The following is a 13,453-nucleotide window of genomic DNA, read 5'->3' on the forward strand; positions in this document are numbered from 1 at the left end:
TTTCCAATAATTGTTATACTTTCCTTGTCACACAGAAAATGAACATTTTAAACCAGTGGTTAACTTTACCCCTACAACTACAAACCTTCTTCAGGAAGAGAACTGGGCCACCTCTGCCTGTCATAACACTATTGAAGAGCTGTGCCCGATGACCATTTCTAGCCTTGATGCAGACAGACTTATCCTCCCCTTTGTGATGAAGTTTTTGTTTGTTTGCTTGTTTTTTGTTGTTTGTTTTTTTTTTTCCTGATATCCATGCTGAACACTTCCAGATATTTCCCCTTTCCGACCTCTTTTTATGTCTCAGCATCCTTTTGGACGTTTCTATATGATAGAGTAACAGCTAAAGATGTTATGTACGTTTTCTCCATTAGCATCTGGAGGTTTTCACCAGCACCCAGGCTCCATTGTAATAATGTGGCACAGAGCACAATTCAAGATGTTCTCACCCTAAAAGAGGTACAAATTAAATGAACAAAGTGGGCCCAGGCTGGGAGAAAGAGATGCATCTGAGGGTATTTGAGACCCAGAAGCTGAGCCCAACGTTGTACAAGAATAGAGGAAGTCTGCTGGAAAAGTTCAAAAGACTGAAAATTCATCTCACTAACAAAGTCATTCTCCCTGAGCAATCACTCAGCTGTACGTGGCACAATTAAATACTCGCTGGCCTCAAGAGAGCACAAGCATGACTCTAAACTAGTGATTAAGGCGTTCGCCGGAGAGGGGGAGACATATGTTCCAGGCCTTTTTCCAGAGAATATACAATGTGAGAGAGTTAAGGGTTCATTAGTGCAGGCTTATCCCCTCCCGTGTGAGCGCTCCTGACCGCCAACCGCCAAGCTGCACTTCATCTTTCTGGCCCAAAGACTACTGAAATAATCCATTCCAGGGGAAATAGTTGACATGGAACTCGCTAGCAGCACCCCAGAACAGCTGATAGTGAAGGAAAAGAGCCTTCTGCGTCCACACGCACACAGATTCGGCTTCTCCTGGCACGTTAAAGCTCCATCTGCCATCTTCTGAGATGCCTGAATGCTGAGCGGGAAAAGAGCCTGCCGACAGCTGTTGCTCACGGGCCGTGTCCTGTCTGTGGGGAAGGGTTGGAGTCAGAAACTCAGGTAGAGGTCAGGGCTGTGGGATCAGGCTGGAAAGAAGCAGTCTCATGTTTAGGAACTTCGTTGCAGTCTTGTGTTTAGGACTAATCCAGGATAACGTCAGGGCAGCACACAGGCATCTCATCTCTGACATCACATCTAGCGGCAACGTGGGCATGTCAGATCAGTGTGTTGATTTGACATAAAATTCATCTTTTGATAGAGGTGAGGGAATGGTGTTAGTGACTGCCCTGTGGCCACCCAAATCGCTGTCTCTGAGATGAAGGAGTCATCATGACTCTGTCTCGGGCAAATCCCCAGATGCACCAACATAAAACTCCACTGTAAGACTGGAGCAGACCTATTCTTTTCTTTTTGCTTTGTCCTGTTTTCCCAAAAGGCCTGCTAATGCCTCTGGAGTACCGAAGCTCCAAGCCCAATGTAGACTGGCTTATATTTCCCTCAGCTCTGAGCATGGCAGCTGCAGGGCCGGGATGAATGCTCCCCCTCCCTTATTCTACTACATGGACTGTTACACACCATAAAAATGGGTTCCTCACAAAAAGAGCAGAGTAAGACACGGTTTGGCTTAAAACTAGCCTGCTTATAAGTTAAATCTGTTATCCATCATATGTCTTTTGTTCTGTTGCTTTTATCTTGGTGGAAACTTTTCCTGGTGACTCCTCAGGCATTCATCAGGCCCTGACTGGTGAAAACTGGTGAAAATAAGCTCTCCTCATGTCACAAGCTGTAAGAACATGTCCTTGGTATCTTGCTGTCTCAACCGGGGGCAGGATGGACTTAGAGAACCCCAACTAGAGCACATCTGTCCAGTGTTTTTTTCCTGTCCTCTCCTGCACAATTATTTTGGGGAAATCTACTACTCTAGGCCAGAGAAACTACAATATCAACACCCACTATTTAAGCTTTCCACTCAGATCTTTTCCTTGCAGCAGGGACTCACACACTGTCAAAGTTGACAGCGCTACGCCGGTTTATTGCACCAGAAGACCTGGCCTTTTCTTCCCTCCCATCTCCTGAGCTCGGCTGCTCCCATTATACGAGCCCCGGTTCACGACTGTCCTTAATAAAATCTCTGTGCTCCATATGCTCCCTCAGCCTCACTTTGATTAGTGCTCCCGCAGTCTTCCTCACGGCTGACGTCGGGCGCGTGCACAGCTCTGCAATTTCCCGACAGCCCTTTTCAAACGCTGGCTTTTAATCAGGCTCTGTTTTACCAGCACTTCTTTCTTTCACAGTGCCTTTGAAGCGGTGCCGCTGTTAGTGGTGGTGTTCCTTCTCCACTGCCCTTTTTTGTCGTTTCCATGCAGAATTTCTTAGCTTTTCAGATGCTCTTTTTTTTTTTTTTTTTCAGATTTATTATTATTATTATTATTTTCTGTATCATGATCCTAATTTCCTTCAGGATTTCTCCTTCCTCTCCTGGGAAATTTGTCTCTATTTCTGGCATCTGTCCTTCCTAACCCTTCTCCACTTTTTTTTTTTTTCCCTTTCTAAAAACAGGGGAAAAGAATCCATTTAATATTTTTCTGTAGTAACGTCTATCTCATCTGTCAATAAATTACCCTTTGCCATCTCTGGGAGACCCCTTTGTCTCCCTTCACTGACCTTACTCTGTACCTTGCCTGTCTTTTTTTTTTTTTTTTTAAGGGAGGATGCAATATCCCTGGGCTGTCATTCCATGAAGAACAGCTGTCATTCCTCCCATAGTGCCTGCGTGTGCATCTGAGGAGGGAGGGGAAAGGGAGGGGGGAATTAGGGGAAGACAGGGAGCTGCCACTGGGAAATATGTTGGCCCTGGTCACAGTGGTGAATGTTTTTTCATTCATGATATTCAGCTGGCAATTCTGTCTCTTTCTTCTAGCAGCCTTAGACATTGGTTTTCTGACTAACAGAAAACAGTTCTATATCTGAAACACAAGGTATTTATTAAAGTATTTATTAAACACAATTTTAAAAGTCATTATGCGTATAATTAATACGCTTATAATTGCTTTACACTTTCCACAACTGTGAATGCTCCATCATTGTCAGAGTTGCAGTCTGATGCTACAGAGTAGGATGCAGGAAGCGTATCCATGTGGCTAAAACGCACGTGACTTTCCCAAGCGTTTTCAGCGTTACAAACCCAAATGCTCGCTGATAGGGTTAAAGAGCACGGTGTACTCCCGCATGCAGCTAGCTAGCTGTGCAGACCTGCATGAGGAAGGGACGAATCCTTGAACACAGTAATTTCTGTCCTTTCCTTGCCCCTTGTGCCGTGTGAAGCACTGCAGGCTCCCAGGGAGGTCATCACGCATGCTGGACACATGAAGCATGGATGCAAGTTGCTGTCTTTCTGCCCCTGCTCCCCTGCACAACGTAACCATAAACTAGAACAGTCTGGGAAAGCAAATTCTGGCTTTGATCAAATGCCCATGTCTTTTTACCCATATCTTTAAAGAAACAAAAGAACTGAAAGAAAGCTATTGAAGGTGCCTCACCTCTGTAGCATCTGGTAATTACACTGCTAAATGCATTTATTCTCACAATATCTACGTGAAGTAAGGAAATGCAGTTATTACCCTTATGCAGGCATCCAGCAGAGTCTCAGAAGCTCTGTCCAAAGTGACCTGAAGGCACAAAACACAGCACATGGCCCTCACCCTCCAAGCATCTGAACCAAAAGCCTGGCATAATGCACTGTGACTCGTTTGACCCACCCCGACATTTCCTTTGTTTGGAAACCAGCACACAAGCACCAAGTGTGTGCCACAGGACCATGGTCGGGCCAAATCCAGACACAGACAGGTACCCTGTGGACCTGCGAGCCCACAGGCGGTCCCAGGCCCCACGTTAGCCAAAGAACTCACATTCAACCAGAAAGGTGTGATGTACACAGCAAACTTGCCATTTCCTTGTCCTGTGCTAGCAGGATATCAGAAGAACATCTTTTCTCTTAAAAGCACTACACTACTTGTTTTACAGCTGCTTGGTGAGTGCTGTCTGTTCTGGCCCTTTCTCTCCTGTCTGACAGCTCTGACTAACAGACTCTGTTGGATTTAGCTGCCCTAGCTGGCAAGGTAACCCATCTCCCCAGCTGGGGGCAATAAACTCCTTATTCTCCACAGTGATATATGTTGATATGATCCTGGATTAAATCACTCCTTTCTGCATTTCTCGGTCCAGGATATCGGAGTAAAGTGGTACCAGTGGTGGTTTACATTGGTGCATCAGGCTATAAGCTGAAATGGTTAGCAGTGGACACACCATTTGTCCAGCCACCTCTTCTTTGTGTTAACTCCCTGCGGCACCTCAGCAAGGCGGGTTGAAGACAGCAGTTTCTTCAACTTCTCCGGGGTGAGTCACTAGGGCTTGGGAACCAGAGCCCTCACTTTCCTGGGACATAAGGTCACAGTGCTGGAAACAGTCTCAAGCCTTCAGGAAATGAATGAAGCCCTTCAGGAGCTAAGGCTGTGATTTTCATACGTGTCCTCCTGCTGGTAACACCAACCCTGCATCACAGCATCACAGTGCTGGGAGGCTGATGAAGAATGGCTCCCAGCTGCTGCCATCTTCAGGACTATACCATGTAATTATTCAGGTCTTTTGTAAAATGACACCTGTGGCAACTGGCAGAGCACCTGCACAAACATTGCTGGCCCTCGGGCTGAGAAATTTTTAAATACCCTGAGTATTATAATACTAAAACCTTGATGATGAGAGAGCGTGGGTGGAATAATTGTCTGCTCTGAACAAGGCGGCTTTTTCTCATTCAGTGCCTGTAGCTGAATCCTTATCTCCTGGATAAATAAAAACAAACCTCCCAGGTTATTATTGTTCTCCTTCACCTTTTGACTCTTGATTAGATTTACCGCAGACACTTCCCTTTGGCAATGAAAGTGGAGCCCACGCGTTTGTGATGGGCGCCGGTGAAGCCCTCACCCTGCTCCACCTCAGACCCTGCAGCTCCTGGGTGCTGCTCATTACCTGTCCCTGCAGCTCGGACCAAGACACGCCTCTCCTAGTGATTGCTGGCTCTGACCAACATGCTCCATACTGCTTCGAATCTTTATCTCATTTTTCACCCTCGCCACTTGGAGGCAAATCTGATGCCCTTCCACAGAGAGAAACTTGTGGCGATAGCTGCCCCGCTCAGGCTGCTTCCCCCTTCTATATTTGTTAGCGTTTTCCCTGATGAGGCCCCAGGATTATTGCAAACCAGTCCCGGGAAGAAATGCTGCTCAATTAGGCGAAAAGAAACTCGAAGGAAAAAAGGAGTAGAGCCAGCAAATTGCTTGAGATAACAATCTCCCCCCACCCGTGTGTCTCTGTAACTAAGAGGATTAGCTGAACTTTCTGTGTCACACCAAAACTGACAATAAGCAACAGTGACTTCCCCCCGCTGGCACTTGTACCTTCACATGTTTCATTTTCTTGCCCATACTACTGCCTTGCCCCTTGCTGATTGTATGACAAACTTGGGGATGAACGTGATGGCTCCTTCCTTTCCTTTAAGATTTATGACTCAAAGCCAAACAAAACCCAACTCTAGTTATTACATGCTCTGTTTCCTCCTAACAACAACTCACTTTTAACAGTATAAGCTAACCAAGGAAACATGGAAATATGGTCTACTTGATCTCACCCCAGCTATGTGCTGCTTGCCAGAGACACAAACAGCAGCCTCAGGTCTGCTGCCATGGAAGTAGGCATAAAGGCTTCCCTGGGGAGCAGGACCAAACCTGCAGTATATATGAAGCCGAAGTCCCATCAAAAGTCAAAGTGACAGAGGTTCATGTAGATACAGCACTGCCAGCAAGGACCTGCATGAAATAATTCCCGTTTCTCCAGTAAACCCACTGCATTTTGCTGAGCTGCCTATAAAGGTTTTAAAGCAGGTGAGCATCTCCTTGTGCTGAGCCTGCCACAGAACTTGTACTTGGAGAGGAAGTTTGTTCCAAAGGCAGATAGACTGATCGAGGAGGATTCACCCATCGCAACACGCTGCCTCCCCTTCTCCCTCTTCCCCACGAGCTTCCACAGAAGACCACAGCAGGAGGCAGTGGAAATATGCAGGGTGAATCTCTCTGATACCTGAAGGGCAGCGTGCGGGCACACCGACAAAGCAGACGCACCACAGTAAGGAGGGAAAAGGAAAGCCAGAGGAGAGAGGAGGAGCAGAAATATTTTCAAATTGATGTAAAATGCCGTGATGAAACAAATCGGGATGTTTGCACCAGGGTTGGGATTCAGGTAAAATGCTGACAGAGCAAAATCTGCAAGAAATATTGGGGTTGGGTCTTAAAATGCTTGGGATTTGCCTGCTTTTGGAAAGTGTTTTACTGAATTAGGCATCTGTGCTGCCTACCCTCTTGTTGCTACACAGCTCCCTGAACCTAAATTAATTCACTATGGCATTTCTGCTGTGTTAAATGGTGTAAGCAGGTACTCTCAGGCCACATAAATTCAGCAAAGTAGTGTTTTGGGGGGTCCCCGTACAGCTTTATTTAAGATCAAAGGGTATGCGTTGTGGGGGAGAAATACCTCCAGACAGACTTTTACTCAAAAAATTTGTTCAGACTGATGCATTGTGAAAAACGCCCGATGTATTGCCACGGGGTAAGACTGCCTTGTCACTCTATAGCAAGCCCTGTCTCGCCTATATGGAGCAGCAGTTTTAGTTCAAAGGGGTCTAGGTCCATTCTCTTTCTCCATATACGTGAAATGGGACCAGAGCGGAGCGTGGCAGCCTTTTAACAGTGCCCCACAGCACTGCGAGAGTTCAGACTAGAGAGTGAAGGACACCGTGTCCAATTGAAATTACAGAGGAATTTGGGGTAGGCAGAATATAATTACACAATTGGAATTTAAACTGTGAAATTAAAAGGAAATATTCAAGGATGAAGGGGCAGAGAGAATCCCTAATCTCCAGCCAGGCTAGGCTGTGTGCCAGAAAAGTCCTTTCTGAAGAGGGAATAAGCAAAGCGCCTGTCCTGGAAGAAAGGAAGGTAGAGAATAAAGACAATGTTTTCAAAAGCACCCCAACTCCAGCTGTGTGTTTGTCTCGCGGGCTGTGTCTATTCGACAGAAAACCTTGTGGTTGCTAAAAGGTGTCAGATGCATCCCTCTTGGCCCCCTCTTCGCTGAGGTCAAAACCAATTTGGTTCCTCGTGTAAGCAGCACCAAAGCATTCCCGAGGGCTGCAGCAGAAAGCACGCTCTGGGGCTGGCTGGAACAAGTGCAGCCAGCACTTGTTTCTCTATTTCACAGAGATGCAAAGCACAATTTGTCCTGTTACTGTAAAAGTCGGTCAAAAAAAAAATCACTTTGGAGTTTTAGAAAGCAGGCATTCATTAATTGCGCCGCCGGACGCACAGGGCTTCACTATACCTAGGGTGCGGGTGGAATTGTTCAAGCTACAGGGATTATATACAATCAAACCATACATATTCATTGAGTTTCCAAGAAATAATTCACTTGTTCTCACTATTTCCTGAAACTCATTAAAGTATGTAAATATCCCTGAGTATTCACATTTGTTTCTAATGGTGGTCTTTCGGGGTCTTCCGGTGGTGTGGTTGTCAATGGCCAACTCAGGCATGCATACTAAGCTAAGTCATTTACACGTCCAAGGGCATATGCATACCATGAGTTCCTCACCTGATCTTTTCAGAGGCATCCTCCAGGCCTGGGTCACCATTTACACACACAAAGTTTCTAAACTTCCCTCCATCTCACTTAACACAGTAAAGGTTTGGCCTATCTGTTCATAAAACGTTTCAGATTTTGGCCCTATTATTCTATCAGGGAGAGAACCATACCTCCTTCTGGCATGGTATCACTTCTGTATGGGGTCTGCCAGGCTGCAGCCCCACTAATATATCGCTGTGATCTCTGAGCACTTCCCAAGGATTAATTAAAAACTTGAAAAATTTTCAAGTGTTCCTTCGCAGTGAGGTGGGAGGCAGAGAAAAGCGACAAAAAGCGTGGCAGTTTTGAGCGGCAGCTTGGATCAGGCAAATGGAAATCCCACTCCCCAGGAGCTCCGAATCAAGCTGCAAGACCCCAACCCTGTCCCTCTGTGGGCGGAGGGACAGGTTGTGGATCTCAGCGAGCTGAACAGGGTCCTTCCATCACTGCAGAGCAGGGAGAGATGGGGGCTCCTCTTGCACTGCCCTGCCACACAGGTGGCTGAGGACACACTCCTGGATCCCCTGCCCTGGTTTAGCATTGATAAAAAGGCACAGCGATAACTTCCTGAACCTTCTGAGTCAGTGATTTGTAAGATGTAAATGATGGGAACTGGAAGGCGCTCAGAGGCTGCATTGATGACAGACACTGAAATGCATAAAAAAATCAAGCTAGAGAAAGTAAATGCAGCCAAAGCAGCAGAGGGGGAGAAACGGATTGAAAAACCCACATGAAAAGGTAAGTGTCCTCCTAGTGATTACCGCTCCCTTTCCTGAGGATGTGTGAAGGTTCTAAGTTATGTTTTTTCTTTTTTTTTAATATGAAAATGAAAACCATGTTTCTTTTTGTCTGTGCCCCAGTTCTTATCTCCAGAAAAGCAGTTAGCTAGCACCTGGGAGGGGTAGAGGTTTATGAGATAGCACAACTTCTCTGCTGGTTTCATTAGCTGGGAGGTTCACAGGACCAGCCACAGCTCTCAGCAATGAGAGATTCAGAGTCATCCTTTCTCCAATCCAGAGGCAACAAAAGAGGGACAGAAACAGAGCTAGAAAGCAGTTTGCTCCGAGGAAGCCTGAGGAGTGTGCAGGGGAAAATGAGAGCCTGCACGTGCAACGGACAGTCCACACCCCTTTGCTGCTCTTGATGCTCATCACACAGGAGCAGGCAGTGACTGATGGGACTGTCCCCTCTGTGCTGAGAAACAGGATGGGGATAGGGAGCAACACATGGGAGAAAGGCCAACAGCTCTGTGGTGGAAGGACTGGACTGCATAGCACCAGTGCACCTTGGCCGAGGTCCCAGTCCCACCAGTGTCTGTGCTGTGACCGCGGAGGAACTGCGCGTGATGTGATCTCTGCAATCTCCACCTCAACTAAGGAGCTACTGCTCCTATTTTTCCCTCATTCTCTGCTTGCCACCTCTCCAAATTGCAAGCTTTTGGAGACAGAGGCTTCCTTTTTCTGTTTGTCTCTGCATTGTGTTAAAAGTGAGACTGTGTCCTCTGTAACTGCAACAGAGACTGCAGCAGAGAGGATGTCAGCTCTCTGTAAGGATGTGTATTACACATGAAAAGCAGTAAACAGAGGCATGCAGACAGGTTTAACTGAAGGTGAGACAATCTGAGCCGTCTAGAAGCAAAAGGAATGGGGAGGTTTGGGGTAGGTGTGCTTGAACACACGTGGGGCAAAGATAGGCTGTTTTAAGGCATAGGACTCTGCTGCAGTGTAGAGAAGGAACATGGAGAGCATAAGAGAAAGCTGCAGCCAACATCATTCTAGAAACTGAAGCACCCTGAGAAAGAGCGAAATCTGACGTGAAGAAAAAATGATGGAGAGAAGGGACATTGTGTGAGAAACGCAGCGTCAGGGATTCAGATTGGAGTGGCGTAGTGGAGCTGGAGCAGAGCAGATAAGTTTGTTCTTAATTTCTCTGTGCATTAGAGCTGTGTGGTGAAAAGGCTCCTTTCCTTCCCGGTCTGCTTTCTGCTTAAATAATAGAATTCTTTTGTCCCTGTCTTCCCACCTTAAACTGTCTTTCTTTTGTCCCCTGCATCCACACCTTAATACAAAAACATATATTTTTGTCTCTGAAACAGTACTGAATTAATTCTGGCAGGAGATTTGAAATTGGGGAGGCAATATAGCCATCGTGGAAAATCTGGGGTTATAGGCACAAGTAGAGGAGGCCAAGGAGGGCTATGAATTAGGAGATATCTGAATCAAAATCAAAACAACAGACACTGATTTATTGCTGGGGTTTAAAAGATCCCGAAATACTATTTCTTCCCTTTGCAGGTGTATTAATTTTGAACTCTTTATTGTTTTTCACTGCCAGGAAGTATTTCTAAAGCAAAATCCCTGAAGGAAATCATTTTTACGGAGCAGACAACTCCAGTCAGAGAACAGAAACAGGGTGTCCTGCAAGATGCGCACCGCTTCAGGCCCTGCTTCAACAAAGCATGTTAGCATGTGCGTAACTGCAGCCTCACTGTCTGTGGCCAGATGACTCCAAGTTTTGCACTTCAGTCTTTCTGTGAAATGAATCTGGGGTGCTCAGCTTCTCACAGGAGTAAGCTTCATATCATTTTTGTGTCTAGCTGTCTCAAACGTTTCCAGCAATCTGCTCATGAATAAGCCACCGGTCAGGCATTATGTGGCAAATACCATCAAATAATACGTCTGTAGAAATCATAAGCTCTTCGCAGATAACTCACAATTCAAATAGAGGTAAAATTTACCTGACTGATTATTCGTCATAGATGACTTGCCAGCTTTCTTCAATATACAGCCACAGGGACGTATGACATGTTGGGGAAGGCATCAGGTAGAGAGATGCATTTGAACCAAACTGGAGAGGATGCAGACAGAGACCCGAAGCAACTTTCACACGGGGAGGGTGAGCAGACCTGTGGCCAAATAGAAGGAAGTTCTCCTTAGAGCCAATTAGAAAACACAGAGCAGGTTAGCAGCTACTGGAAAAAGCAGTAACTATTTGTTTTCAGACAGCATTTTTTTCCGTGGCTGTGGGTTCTAGCTCAGCATGCAGAAGCTGCGGGAGGGCAAGGACTAAACCAGGTGTACTGGGAGCAAATGCTCCCTGAAGAGAAGCTCCTGCAGGTGACTTGGAAGCAGCGTGCGGGACTGAGACGAGTCTGCGGGTGAGATGGGAAGATACGGGAGAATGTGGCGTAGGCAGGATTAGAGCTGTGCAGAGCCTTAATCTAGCCGGCCCTTTCTCTGCACCTTTATCTGTCACGGTGCAGCCACTGTGTGCTGCAGCGCTGGTATAACCTGGCCATAAAACTGGATTAACTGGCCCAGGAGGATCATGGCTGAGCAGAAGAGGGGCATGACAATATGCCTTTGTTTACATTTTCACTCCTGTGAGTTAAGCATAGATCTTCTGCATGACAAAGTGCTTAATTACCGGTAGGGAATATCATCTAATGAATGTGCAAGTGTAGAATTACAGCGTTAGGGCATGGGTTTTGCTGTTTCATAGCACAGTCCATTTCCATTCCTGCTTTCAGCAGTATGGAGGTGTTATTTTATAATAGAAACAAACAAACAAACAAACAAACAAACAAAAAGTAAAACAAAATGAAAACCAGAAAAAGTATTGCCAGAGGAGCTTCATTTGAAATGAAAATGCCAAGATTACCTCTTTGATTTGGCTCTCCCAGAGAAACCCTGCTGTGTCCCTCCCTCAGCCTTTCCTTTTTGGCTCTTCCCTGCAATGAAAAATTCCAGCAACTGCTTCTGATACAGCTCATAATTTCTTCAGCAACAGCCTGCAAGAATGAATTCTTGCTGGTTTATCTTATTCCATGACGTTTTGAGCCTCAGAAGAAAATTCAGCTTGGACTCTGACCCGGTGAAGTTAATGACCCTTGGAAAACGTTAAGACCCAGTCCTCAATGAACAAGATCGCACCTTCTGTTTGCTCTTCTTATGAGTGCACGTTACAAAGCTTGGCGATAGCATATATTTGGTGCAATGTTAAGGCTAGGAACATTAGCAAGTTTTATTTTTCCTCTGCCAAATCTGTCAAGAGCCAGCAAAGTTCTGTCACTCTGCCTGCTTGGCTTATTGCTGTTGGGATTTGGAAATTCTGAATCTAAACCTGATTTGCTTTGAGGGTCTCTCTAGCCTCTTGTTATTTATGCTTTGTAAATGATGGGGGCACGAAGCCTGATTCCTTTTTCCTTTGGGTTTAGGGAAATTTGAGGTGGAAGAGGACAAAATGTTCATTGGTGAAAGATGCCCTATGAGCGTGGCAGTGCCCACGCCGTGAGGTGCGTTGTGAGGGGTTCCTTGAAGAGGAGACGGGTTTCCTTGTGTAATTGCTCTTTTCTGACGGAGCAACAGTCTGCCACTCACACGCAGGACCGACGGCCGTTATTTCATTTTCCTTGTATTCAGTTCCTTTTTATTCATAGGGGATTCATTTCGCGGGGAGCTCGGGGCGCACCTGTCTCACGGAGGCGGTTTCTCTAATTTCCACCCCGCCACCTGCACAGACAGGTCTTTCGGAAACGCCTCCTCAGCCTACAACCTTTATTCCACGGAGCTTTTATTCCGAGCCTCCCGCACTTCGTCCCGACGCCGGACTAACCGCCCCCTGGGGCGGCAGAACGGGAGGGAACGGCTCCCGCCGGCCGTTAGCGGGCGGCAGCCCGGGGTGGGCAGGGGAGGGGAGAGCGAGCAGGTCAACCCGTCCCCCGGGAGGGCCGCCAGGTCAACCCATTCGCGGCAGCACAAGGCGGGGGGGGGCTGAGAGGCGGTTCGCGCCTTAACGACGCCGGGGCCGGAGGTGAAGGGAGAGCGGCTGCGCGGGGGCGCGCATGGAGGGGGGGTGAGGCGAGACGGAGCGCCGCGCGCACGCGCAGAGGAACAGGAGCGAGGGGGAGAGAGGGAGGGGGGCCGGGGGGAGCTCGGCTTGCGCAGGCGCAGAGCGAGGCGGCGGCGCCGCGGCTCGGCGGCTGCGCAGTGGGGGCGCGGAGGGGAGGAGGGGAAGGGAGCGGAGGGGGGGGGCGGCGCGCGGCGGGGGGAGGGGAGGGGAGGAGGGCGGGGGGCGGGGGAGGGCCCGGCGGGCGGCCGATTTTGGTTAAAATATTCAAAATGGCGGACGGAGGAGCAGCGAGTCAAGATGAGAGTTCGGCGGCGGCGGTGGCGGCAGCGGCAGGTAATCATTACTGCGTTTTACATATTCATATTCATACTCGCACACGCGGCCCCCCCGCCGCCCGCCCGCCCCGCTTAGCATAATTTATTAGTACTCCGGATTATTATAATTAACGGCGCAGGAGGGAGCGGGAGGGGGGGCGCGGGGGGGAGAAGGAAAGCAGCCTCCCCGTGCGGGCAGGCACACACACACTCACACACACACACACGCGTACACACACACACACACGCGCGTACACACACCCGGGCACACACGCACACGCCGCCCGCCTGCCTCCATCCCTCCCTTCTCCTGCCTCCCTCGCACCCAGCCGGGCTCGCACGGCCGGGGCAGCGGGGACACGGGGGGCGGCGGTGCCGCCGGTGGGGTCGGGGAAGGGGGGGGGGGGCAGCCGGGAGGAGGAGGAGGAGGAAGGAGGAGGGAGGAAGGCCGGGGGGGGGGTGTCCCCGCTCCCCTAACCCGCCTGGGCTCCCCCAACCCGC

General features: G+C 48.3%; 1 protein-coding gene across 2 annotated transcripts in view; it reads left to right on the forward strand.

Moving 5' to 3' along the window:
• Positions 1–12,907: 12,907 nt before the first annotated feature.
• Positions 12,908–13,453, forward strand: part of POU2F1 (POU class 2 homeobox 1) — a gene marked incomplete at its 5' end in the record, with an annotated part of 105,523 nt that continues 104,977 nt past the window's right edge. For both annotated transcript variants that reach the window (XM_084281337.1, XM_084281338.1), the window contains one exon: positions 12,908–12,971. In XM_084281337.1, coding sequence (XP_084137463.1) covers positions 12,908–12,971 — 64 coding nt within the window. The remainder of the gene's footprint in view (positions 12,972–13,453) is intronic.

Source organism: Netta rufina (assembly GCF_964035555.1).
Source record: "Netta rufina genome assembly, chromosome: 1".
Taxonomy (NCBI): domain Eukaryota; kingdom Metazoa; phylum Chordata; class Aves; order Anseriformes; family Anatidae; genus Netta; species Netta rufina.